This window comes from Heteronotia binoei, chromosome 4 (genome assembly GCF_032191835.1).
Source record: "Heteronotia binoei isolate CCM8104 ecotype False Entrance Well chromosome 4, APGP_CSIRO_Hbin_v1, whole genome shotgun sequence".
NCBI lineage: Eukaryota > Metazoa > Chordata > Lepidosauria > Squamata > Gekkonidae > Heteronotia > Heteronotia binoei.
The window spans coordinates 17,713,812-17,725,179 of NC_083226.1; the positions used below are offsets into that span (position 1 = coordinate 17,713,812).

At 49.1% G+C, this 11,368-nt stretch overlaps 1 protein-coding gene across 2 annotated transcripts in view; it reads left to right on the plus strand.

Annotated features, from left to right (window-relative positions):
* The window catches only part of WDR3 (WD repeat domain 3), a 418,951-nt gene that overhangs the window by 40,086 nt on the left and 367,497 nt on the right, over positions 1-11,368 (plus strand). For both annotated transcript variants that reach the window (XM_060236858.1, XM_060236859.1), the window contains exons 14-19: positions 1,156-1,241; positions 2,174-2,309; positions 2,905-2,961; positions 5,055-5,155; positions 8,790-8,901; positions 9,281-9,415. In XM_060236858.1, the coding sequence (XP_060092841.1) occupies positions 1,156-1,241; positions 2,174-2,309; positions 2,905-2,961; positions 5,055-5,155; positions 8,790-8,901; positions 9,281-9,415 (627 nt within the window). The remainder of the gene's footprint in view (positions 1-1,155; positions 1,242-2,173; positions 2,310-2,904; positions 2,962-5,054; positions 5,156-8,789; positions 8,902-9,280; positions 9,416-11,368) is intronic.

The window sequence follows — 11,368 nt, forward strand, 5'->3', positions numbered from 1 at the left end:
GTAATAATAACAAGAAGACGACATTGGCCTGCACTCTGAATTTCAGATCCTGCCCTCCACTCTGAATTTCAGAGTTTCAGAGCAGCTTGCAGTCTCCTTTCCCTTCCTCTCCCACCACAGACGCCCTTTGAGGTGGGTGGGGCTACGAGAGCTCTCCCGGAAGCTGCCTTTCAAGGACAGCTCTGCGAGAGCTATGACTGACCCAAGGCCATTCCAGTGCCTGCAAGTGGAGGAGTGGGGTCTCAAACCCGGTTCTCCCAGATAAGAGTCCGCACACTTCAGCAGCACACCAAACTAATAAAAATAAAGTGCACGATTGTATCATCCCAAAACCATCCCACCCACCCCGGCCCGTGAAAAAATTGTCTTCCATGAAACCAGTCCCCGCTGTCTTAGAGGATAACATTTGATGAGTGGTACACTCTCTTGAGATAACCTGCCTCATAGGGTGATCACAAAGATGAGCAGTGGTTGGGCAGATGCTGTGTCTGCTGCTCTGAGCTGTTCAAAGGAAGGGCAGGATCAAAATCTAGTAACTGTAATCGTGGTTTTCCATGTGAAAATTAAATCTCGCTGCCCTGATGGGATTACTGTCTGGTATAGAATGCAGAATGTTTCCAGTTTTAGCTTTCACCGCAGACCGTTTTGGCAGGAAGCTAATTTACAGTGGTTTACGCCCCCCCCCCCCATTATGCTGCCATTTGCCTCTAGAGCAGCTTTTTTTGGTAGCAGGAACTCCTTTGCATATTAGGCCACACCCTCCTGATGTAGCCAATCCTCCTGGAGCTTACAGTAGGCCCTGTAATAAGAGCCCTATAAGCTTTTGGAGGATTGGCTACATCAGGGGTGTGTGGCCTAATATGCAAAGGAGTCCCTTCTACCAAAAAAAAAGCCCTGCTCCAGTGTATCTTTTCCTTCTGACCACCTGAAGCCAGCAGTGTTATTGGGATAAGGAGGGGGTTGAAGGGAGCTGTGAGGCTGCAAAAGGGGCACGGAAACGGTGGCTCCTGCCCTGCAGTCTCCCACCTAAGAGCTTAAATGCCTGCCCTTGAGAAGGAAAGTGTTTCAATGCCCCAGGGGGTGAGGGGTGGGATTTTCTTCCACGCTGAGCAAGCAGTCCTGGTTAGCTTCAATGTCAACTCTGTTCCCTTCCAGCGTGGCTTTGCGACTGGTGGTGCAGATAAATGTGTCAAGTTCTGGGAGTTTGAACTGATGAAGGATAAGAACACTCTCCAGAAGAGGTGAGGATCTCTGTGTGACAGGAGAGAGCATGGAAGCAATGCACTTGTTCTCACTACTGGGGACCTCGGACAGTGCTGTTCCCTAGAGCTATGCAGCCAAACAAAAGGGGGGCAAAAGGGGATGGTGTTCTCACATTGCCTATGTCACAAGTGCGCGAGGCGTCACAACATGGGCTTTTTCCCCTTCCAGCAAAATGGAAACAGGCGTTCCCTTTGGAGCTTTTTGATGTGCAAAATGAATCTTGGGGATCTCTTAACTCTGTCCCTTAAGTACGAATTTTACTAGTTTTTAGATTTCATGTGGCGTCTTGTTCTTTCCCCCATTTTTTTCTACTGCTTGTATATGTATTAAACTAACATTTTTGCTGGGATTAGCAGAAATGACTAAACTTACTTTTTTTTATTAGAGAAAAAGTCGTTATCTACTTTTGTGGCGAAATGGAAACCCTTTATTGACTTTCCTCACGCAAAGGGGAAAAAGTCAATTTATGATTTGTGGATCTGAGGAATAAGGAGAATGTTAAATAATATAAAAGAAAAAGGCTTGGTTGGCGTACTGGTTACATAATCCAATTGGGTAGCCATGTTGGTATGAAGCAGTAGAAGAAAGTAGGAATCCAGTAGTACCTTTAAGACCAACAAAGTTGTATTCAGAATGCAAGCTTTCGTGTGCTAGAAGCACACTTCATCAGATGATGAAATGGTGTGCAATGAGCAGTGCTACATATAGCTGTTGGGAACTGGTTAAGCATAAAAAATAGTTACAAGTAACTGATCACGTTTTAATTTTTTTATTTAGCAAGAAATGTTTATGTAGGGCCTTGTCGTCAAGAAATATTTGAAACCTTAAGACATTTTGGTGATTTGTCAGTTCTCTTTTTCTTTCCTTTCCCCCTTTATTGCTTTTCCTTTTATCTTTTTCTTTCCTATAGGCTGTCTGTCAAACAAACGCGTGTCTTGCAACTGGACGAAGACGTCCTCTGTGTCCGGCACAGCCCCAACCAGAAACTTCTAGCTGTTGCCTTACTGGACTGCACCGTGAAGATATTCTACACTGACACACTCAAGGTAGCCAAACGTCACCTTGGGTGCTTGGCATGCAGAAGGGTCCCAGGTTTAGTCCCCGGCATCTCCAGTGAAAAGTAGCAGGTAGCAGATAACGCAAAAGACTTCTACCCAGGGCTTTGTTTTGTAGAAAAGGCCCAGCAGGAACTCATTTGCAGATTAGGCCACACCCCCTAATGCCACCATTGTTTCACCCAGAACTTTTTTTGTACAAAAAGCCTAGCAGGAACTCATTTGCATATTAGATCACAGGACACTAGAAGCCCCTCCCACTGTGCCTCCCCCCCCAGCACCAAAAATAGAGAGCATCACTGCCCCAGACAGAGCGTTCCAACAATATGCTGTGGCTAATAGCCCCTGATGGACCTCCGCTCCGTATGTTTATCCAATCCCCTTGAAGCTGTGTGTTCCGGCAGCTGTCACCACCTCCTGCGGCAATGAATTCCATCAAACGGAACTACATCAAGCAGCTGCAATAAAATGACAAGGGATCTTGAAGGACTGCGGAAAGGCCATGGGCCTTCCATGCTTCTGCGCTTCCTCTTTGTATCAAACTGAGGGACGTCTCTCTTTCCCCCTGACCCTTTTTGTCTTCCAGTTCTTCCTGTCTCTGTATGGACACAAGCTGCCAGTGCTGTGCATGGACATCTCCTATGTGAGTGTGGCAGGCGTCCCTAGCTAAGTATCTGTCAGTGGTTCATGTGCAGAGTGCAAAACAGAGAACTGCTTGAAGGTAGACTCTGGGAAGAAATTGAGCCACACACCAGCACCTAGTATAAAAGTAGGGTATTTACAAACTATATACAATACAACTAGTGCGGTGAATACCATTAAACTGAGTGACAAAGTGCTACGCCAGGAACCAACTCTCAACAGAGAGAAATACTGTCTGGCACAACAGTCCTTATATATACAGCACAGCCAATCACGGCAGTCCACACAATTGCTGACTCCAGCAGGTGCTTTCCCCTGGATACAGTCCAGCCAGAACCGGCTCGCTCCCAAGGTTGATCTGACCTGACCTGTCAGATGCTGTCACTGTAGATCCACCTGCTGCTCCATGCTTCTTTCATGCTGTGGACGGAGGACTCTATACTGACAGTATCATGTCGAGGAGCTCCTGCTGGTCAAACGGTTGCTTTGGTTCGATTTATGTGGCTTTTCTCCCACCCTCCCCTGCAGGTGGGCTCAGGGCGGGTCCCAGCATTTCAGTCAACAACAGCGTAATAATAAAACCAGGTGGGCAGCCGCGTTGGTCTGGAGCAATAGAACCAAGTGAGAGTCCAGGGGCACCTTTAAGACCTGCACATTTTTATTCCAGGTGTGAGCTTTTGCGTGCATCGGCACTTCCTCCGACTGGGCTTTTTTTTTTTTGAAGCAGGAACTCCTTTGCATATTAGGCCTCCCCCTCCCGAATGTAGCCAATCCTCCTGGAGCTTACAGTAGGCCCTGCGTTAAGAGCCCTGTAAGCTCCAGGAGGATTGGCTACATCAAGGGGGCGTGGCCTAATAGGCAAAGGAGCTCCTGCTACAAAAAGAAGCCCTGTAAGTGAAACGAAACTGATCCGTCCGTGGATATAAGGCAGCGGCTGTATGCTGATTTGCTGTTCAACCTCTCTCTGCCTCATACGTGTGGACTGGTAGGTGTAATTTCACGTTGTCCAAGGAAGCGCCCGTGCGCACAAAAGCTCCAAATAAGAACGTGTTGGTCTGAAAGGCGCCCCTAGATTCCCACTATGTTATAATAATAAAACAAATTAAAATATAAAATTTAAAATGGGCGTTGCAGGCTGTAAAGCAGATGTCGAATGAATAAAGCGGTGGGGAGGAGAAGCAGCGTTCCAACCCTTTAAGCGTGATAGTCGCCCTTTTCTGCCCTTTCCCAATGCTGTAATATCTTTTTTGATATTTGGGGTCCTTACTGGGCGCTTGAAAGACATGCGAGGTTGCCTGTCTGGTTTGGAGAGTGACGGATTCCGTTTTCTCCAGGGCTTTTTTTTTGTAGCAGGAACTCCTTTGCATATTAGGCCACACACCCCTTATGTAGCCAGTCCTCCAGGAGTTTACAGTAGGCCCTTTACTGAGAGCCCTGTAAGGAATTCTAGCAGGACCTCCTTTGCATATTAGGCCACACCCCCCTGATGTAGCCAATCCTCCTGGAGCTGACAGTAGGCCCTTTACTGAGAGCCCTGTAAGGAATTCTAGCAGGACCTCCTTTGCATATTAGGCCACACCCCCCTGATGTAGCCAATCCTCCTGGAGCTGACAGTAGGCCCTTTACTGAGAGCCCTGTAAGGAATTCTAGCAGGACCTCCTTTGCATATTAGGCCACACCCCCCTGATGTAGCCAATCCTCGAGCTGACAGTAGGCCCTGTAAGAAGAGCCCTGTAAGGAATTCTAGCAGGACCTCCTTTGCATATTAGGCCACACACACCCCTGATGTAGCCAGTCCTCCAGGAGTTTACAGTAGGCCCTGTACTTAGAGCCCTGTAGGCTTTTGGAGGACTGGCTACATCGGGGGTGTGTGTGGCCTAATATGCAAAGGAGTTCCTGCTGCTTCTGCTGCTGCAAAAAAAAGCCCTGGTTTTCTCCCTGGAGTGTTGTCCAAGGTCAGGTCCCGACCTGTTTCAGAAAAGGATGGCTGATCGGGTGGTTTTAACTTGGGTCGGTTGCAGGTGGAAGCAAGGAATGCCTTCATTCTGGCCCTCCGGCGTCTGAGTTTCCTTCTCTCGCTTTGCCGTGTTGCAGGATGGGGCGTTGATCGCCACGGGCTCTGCTGACCGAAATGTGAAAATCTGGGGCTTGGATTTTGGCGACTGTCACCGATCTCTCTTTGCTCACGAGGACAGGTAGGTGGACGTCCGAGAGCAGCTGGCTGGAGTTGGTGTGGGATTTTTCCTTACAGAAATTGTTCCGGGGCTACCAAGAAAAGGTTGGCCACCCTTTGTGCGATCCCAGCCGTTCAGCTTGCTTCTGAGGGAGAAGCAAGACACCTTCTAAGACCAGCCACCATTCGTCTCTCCCACACTGCTTCCATGGCAACCACTCCCTCAGGCTATAAGTCAGGGGTGTCAGACTTATTTGTTACGAGGGCTGGATCTGACATAAATCTGGGCCATGTGTACCTATTTAAGATTAGGTAGCAGAGTACCCAGCTTGCTGGGGGGGGGGAAGTGTAGATCAGGGGTGGCCAGTGGTACCTCTCCAGATGTTTTTTTGCCTACAACTCCCATCAGCCCCAGATATTGGCCATGCTGGCTGGGGCTGATGGGAGTTGTAGGCAAAAAAAATCTGGAGAGCTACCGTTGGCCACCCCTGGTGTAGATGACCGGGGAAGGCAATGGCAAACCACCCCGTAAAAAGTCTGCTGTGAAAACGTCGTGAAAGCAACGTCACCCCAGAGTGGAAAACGACTGGTGCTTGCACAAGAGACTGCTTTTATCTTAAATACATGTAGTTTTAAAAACTTAAAACATGCTTAAAACATCAGCACTCGTTGGTCTTACGGGTGCTTTCTTTTTATTTCTCCCATGGTATCCAGGGAACCAGGCAAAGGAAGCTGTGGCTCTTTCCTTCCTTCCCCAGACCAGGAGGGGGAGGAGCCTCAGCCAGTAGAAGGAAGAGAGGCTTGGCTCCGTAGCTCTGCTGTGCAATTGAGAGAGCCTGGCAAAGCAAGCTCTGCCTCCCCCCCCCCTTGCTCCCCTAGGGAGGAGCCTCAGTCAATGGAGAAAGTAGAGGTTCTGCTCTGCGGCTTGTGCAGTTGAGCAAGCCTGGCAAAGCAAAATGTTATGCAGAAGGAAGCAAGAGAGAGGGAGAAGGAAGCAGACGACAGCCAGTTGCTCGGGGGCCTGATAGGAGCCTTCTGGGGGCCAGATTTGGCCCCTGGACTACATGTTTGACATCCCTGCTATAAATTATCCAAGACGTGCCTGAATTTGCTCGTTTCCCCCTTCGCCTTCTGTGGTGGCATTCTGAATTCCAGGCCGCTGTAAGTGCAATTGAATAAATACATGCGCAGAATGTAATAGATCTCCTGGTTGTTGAGGCCTTAATTTCTCAGCCAAAAAGGCCAGGCCACTCACAAACTGCGGCTGAAGGCAGCGTGGCGGGAAGATCGCTGCGGCAGCCACCAAGATGGCTTCCCACCTATGTCTAAATGACCCCTAACTGGGACAGCGGCACAGGTGATTCTGGAGGCTGTAAGATTTAGATGAAATACCTGTAGGTTGGGGGAAAGGATAGCTCCATCTTTGGACGTTCTGATGTATTTGGCACTGCTGCTGAGAGATGTTGACCTTCTCCTTGGGGATGTGGAATGATTTACGGCAGAGCCAGCGATGCTGACTGTACTGCAAGATCTCATGAAGGTGGCTTAAAAGTCCCAGGTTAAGCCAGTTCGATTCCTATTAGGGCAAGAGGAGTGCAGATAGATCCAAGTGGGCAGCTGTGTTGGCCTGAAGCGGTAGAAGAAAGCAAGAGTCCGGTTGCACCTTTAAGACCAATGAAGTTTTACTCCGTATGTAAGCTCTTGTGTGCTAGAAGCACACTTCATCATTTGTCTGATGAAGTGTGCTTCTGGCGCACGACAGCGTACATTCGGAATAAAACTTTGTTGGTCTTAATGGTGCAACTGGACTCTTGCAATTATTCAAACAAGAATGGTTTTGTTCGCCCTGATCTGTATAGCCTAAGCGAGCTCTATCTTGTCAGATCTTGGAAGCCAAGCAGGGCCGACCCTGGCTAGTTTGGTGTCGTGGCTAAGTGTGCAGACTCTTATTTGGGAGAACCGGGTTTGATTCCCCACTCCTCCACTTGCACCTGCTGGAATGGCCTTGGGTCAGCCATAGCTCTGGCAGAGGTTGTCCTTGAAAGGGCAGCTGCTGTGAGAGCCCTCTCCAGCCCCACCCACCTCTCAGGGTGTCTGTTGTGGGGGAGGAAGGGAGAGGAGATTGTGAGCCGCTCAGCCTCTGTCCTTGAAAGGGCAGCTGCTGTGAGAGCCCTCTCCGCCCCACCCACCTCACAGGGTGTCTGTTGTGGGGGGAGAAGGGAAAGGAGATTGTAGGCCGCTCTGAGCCTCTGTCCTTGAAAGGGCAGCTGCTGTGAGAGCCCTCTCCAGCCCCACCCACCTCACAGGGTGTCTGTTGGGGGGGGGGGGAAGATATAGGATATTTTAAGCCACTCTGAGTCTAATTCAGAGAGAAGGGCAGGGTATAAATCTGCAATTCTTCTTCTTCTTCTTGTACTCGGGTGGGAGACCTCCAAGGAATACCAGGGCCGGGATGCAGAGGCAGGCAATAACAAGCCACCACCCTGAAATGTCTTAGCCCCACTAGGGGTCTCAAGATGTGAACCGTATATGCGCATGCACATATACGCAAAACACACACACACAAGATTGGTTTTGTTTGATTGTGGGTTGCTCACCTCCCCCCCCCCCAGCCATTAACAAGAAGCTGGGAGTGGGGCTGAGCAAACCGCAAACAAACACACCAGTGACAAAATGCCAGAACTGGAACCCCACTCTGGTAAACAGGAAGAGGGGAGGTTGCGTTACTATCGAAGATGGAGGCATAATCTGCATTTCCTCTGAGAAAGGATGGTGACGTTTCGAGATCTTCTGCTGGAGGGTTAGTGACCACTAGCTAGGGTGATGCAGAAGCCGGCGTGGCCAAACAGGTTGCGAATTGGGGAGCTAGAATTGTAACTCGGTTGCAGCAGTAGGGAGGCACACGTGGTTGAGATCTGCTTATATTCCCTAAGAAGGGTAGATCTAAAACTGAAGGTTGGCCATCTGACAGTTGAGGTATTTCTTCAGCCTGCGGATGAGTGACTCGTTGAGGTAAAGCAGAATGAAGAAGCAGGTGTGTTCACTGGGGCTATTCCACTGGGAGAGGCAGGTTTGATTCTCCACTCCTCCACTTGCACCTGCTGGAGTGGCCTTGGGTCAGCCATAGCTCTGGCAGAGGTTGTCCTTGAAAGGGCAGCTGCTGGGAGAGCTCTCTCAGCCCCGCCACCTCACAGGGTGTCTGTTGTGGGGGAGGAAGGTAAAGGAGATTGTAGGCTGTTCTGAGACTCTGTCCTTGAAAGGGCAGCTGCTGGGAGAGCTCTCTCAGCCCCACCCACCTCACAGGGTGTCTGTTGTGGGGGAGGAAGGGAAAGGATATTGTAGGTCGTTCTGAGACTGTCCTTGAAAGGGCAGCTGCTGTGAGAGCCCTCTCAGCCCCACCCACCTCACAGGGTGTCTGTTGTGGGGGGAGAAGACATAGGAGATGGTGAGCCGCTCTGGGTCTCTGATTCATAGAGAAAGGCGGGGTATAAATCTGCAGTCTTTTTCTTCTTCCTTGGCAGCCTTTCTGTGTCTTCCTCCCCTTCCACGACTGCCCCGAAGAACTGTGTCGAGGGGCCACCAAGTTTCTTTGGCAGTGTCAGTGACCTGAGTCTTCCTCTCCTGTTTAACGAAACCCCTTTTCTCTTGTTCGTTAGTGTGATGTACCTCCAGTTTGTCCCCAAGTCCCACCTCTTCTTCACAGCAGGGAAGGACCACAAGATTAAACAATGGGATGCCGATAAGTTTGAGCACATCCAGACCCTGGAGGTAAAACGGCAGTGTGGCGTCTTTGTGGTTGGGTGAGCACGCTTTAGAAGGTGGCGCTGGTGTAGAGAGAACCAGTTTGGTGTAGTGGTGGAGTGTGCGGACTCTTACCTGGGAGAACTGGGTTTGATTCCCCACTCTTCCACTAGCAGCTGCTGGAATGGCCTTGGGTCAGCCATAGCTCTCGCAGGAGTTGTCGTTGAAAGGGCAGCTGCTGGAAGAGCTCTCTCAGCCCCACCCATATCACAGGGTGTCTGTTGTGGGGGAAGAAGATATAGGAGACTGTGACCCGCTCTGAGGCACTGATTCAGAGACAAGGGCAGGATATAAATCTGCAGTTTTCTTCTTTCTCTGACTGGCATTCTGGATGTCTGCTTTGCAGGGTCACCACCAGGAAGTGTGGTGCTTGGCTCTCAGTCCCAACGGAGACTACGTCGCATCCTCCTCTCATGATAAATCGCTGCGCCTCTGGGAAAGGACCAGGGAGCCGCTTGTCCTAGAGGAGGAACGGGAGACGGTAAGAGCTGCAGCCTCAGAGGACAAATGGAGCCCACCCTGGGCTTGCCGTCTTCTTAAACTTCAGAGAAATTCAAATTCTAGTCTCTTCCACCTATCTATCTGTAGTAGGTCCAGGGCTTTTTTTGAGCAGGAACACACAGGAACACAGTTCCAGCTGGCTTGGTGTCAGGGGTGTGTGGCCTAACATGTAAATGTGTTCCTGCTGGGCTTTTCCCGCAGAAAAGCTCTGTTTGAAACAATGGTGATGTTGGGGTGTGGCCTAATATGCAAATGTGTTGCTGCTGGGCTTTTGCCACACAAAAAATCTCTGTGTGAGACAATGGTGATGTTGGGGGGGGTGTGGCCTAATATCCAAATGAGTTCCTGCTGGGCTTATCCCACAAAAAAGCTCTGCGTGAAACAATGGTGATGGGTGTGTGTGTGGCCTAATATGCAAATGAGTTCCCACTGGGCTTTCCTAAAAAAAAAAAAAAAAAGCTCTGCACAAAAACAATGGTGATGTTGGGGTGTGTGGCCTAATACGCAAATGAGTTCCCACTGGGCTTCCCTCACAAAAAAAGCTCTGTGCGAAAACAATGGTGATGTTGGGGGTGTGGTCTAATATGCAAATGAGTTCCCACTGGGCATCCCTCTCAAAAAAGCTCTGCACGAAAACAATGGCGATGTTGGGTGTGTGGTCTAATACGCAAATGAGTTCCTGCTGGGCTTTTTCTACAAGAAAAGCCTCGAGTAGATCAATTAATTTTTAAAATACCCTCTTGTTGTGTGTTTGGCGCTTAGGTCTGTGAAACCTTCCCCCATTTGTAAATCTTAATTCTTGTTTGACTCAGAGCCAGCACAAGGGCCAGTTATTGGATATTCTGGGGGTGTCCTTTTCTTAAAAAAAATCCAATTCTACATCCTACCAGTCAGCTGGGCGGCTTCTGAAAGCGACAAACAAGTGAAGTGGTATAAAGGGATGGTCCTCATAAGAACATAAGAGAAGCCATGTTAGATCAGGCCAATGGCCCATCCAGTCCAACATTCTGTGTCACACAGTGGCCAAAAATTTATACACACACACACACACTGTGGCTAATAGCCACTGATGGACCTCTGCTCCATATTTTTATCTAACTCCCTCTTGAAGCTGGCTATGCTTGCAGCCGCCACCACCTCCTGTGGCAGTGAATTACACATGTTAATCACCCTTTGGGTGAAGAAGTACTTCCTTTTATCCGTTTTAACCTGACTGCTCAGCAATTTCATTGAATGCCCCCGAGTTCTTGTATTGTGAGAAAGGGAGAAAAGGACTTCTTTCTCTCCCTTCTCCATCCCATGCATTATCTTGTAAACCTCTATCATGTCACCCCGCAGCCGACGTTTCTCCAAGCTAAAGAGCCCTCATGTTTAGGGCCTTCATGTTTAAGGCCTTCAAGCTGCCTGGCTGAAACAGAAAGGGATGGCAGGCTTTTGATGACACAGAGTTCATTAAGAACTTGAAGAATTAAAGAGTACCAGATCAGACCAGGAGCTCATCTAGGCCAGCATCTGATTTCAGACTAGAATAGCAAAAAACAAACCAAGCCCAGTAACAACCTTAGCCAGGGGTGTCAAACTCATTTGTTATGAGGGCCGGATCTGACATAAATGAGACCTTGTTGGGCCGGGCCAGGTCGGGTTGGGCTGAGCCATGTTGGGCCAGGCCGTGTGTGTAACTATTTAAGATTAAGTAGCAGAGATATAAATTTTTATAAAGAAAACAGAGAAACAAATATATCTTTAAAAAAACTTAAGAACATGCTTAAAACGTTAGCACTTGTTGGTCTTAAAGATGCTTTCTTTGTATTTCTCCCATGAGATCCAGGGAACTGGGCAAAGGAAGCTCTAGCTGTTTCTTTCCTTCCCCAGGGGACGGGACGCTCAGCCAATAGAAGGAAGAGAGACTTGGCTCAGTAGCTCTGCTGTGCAA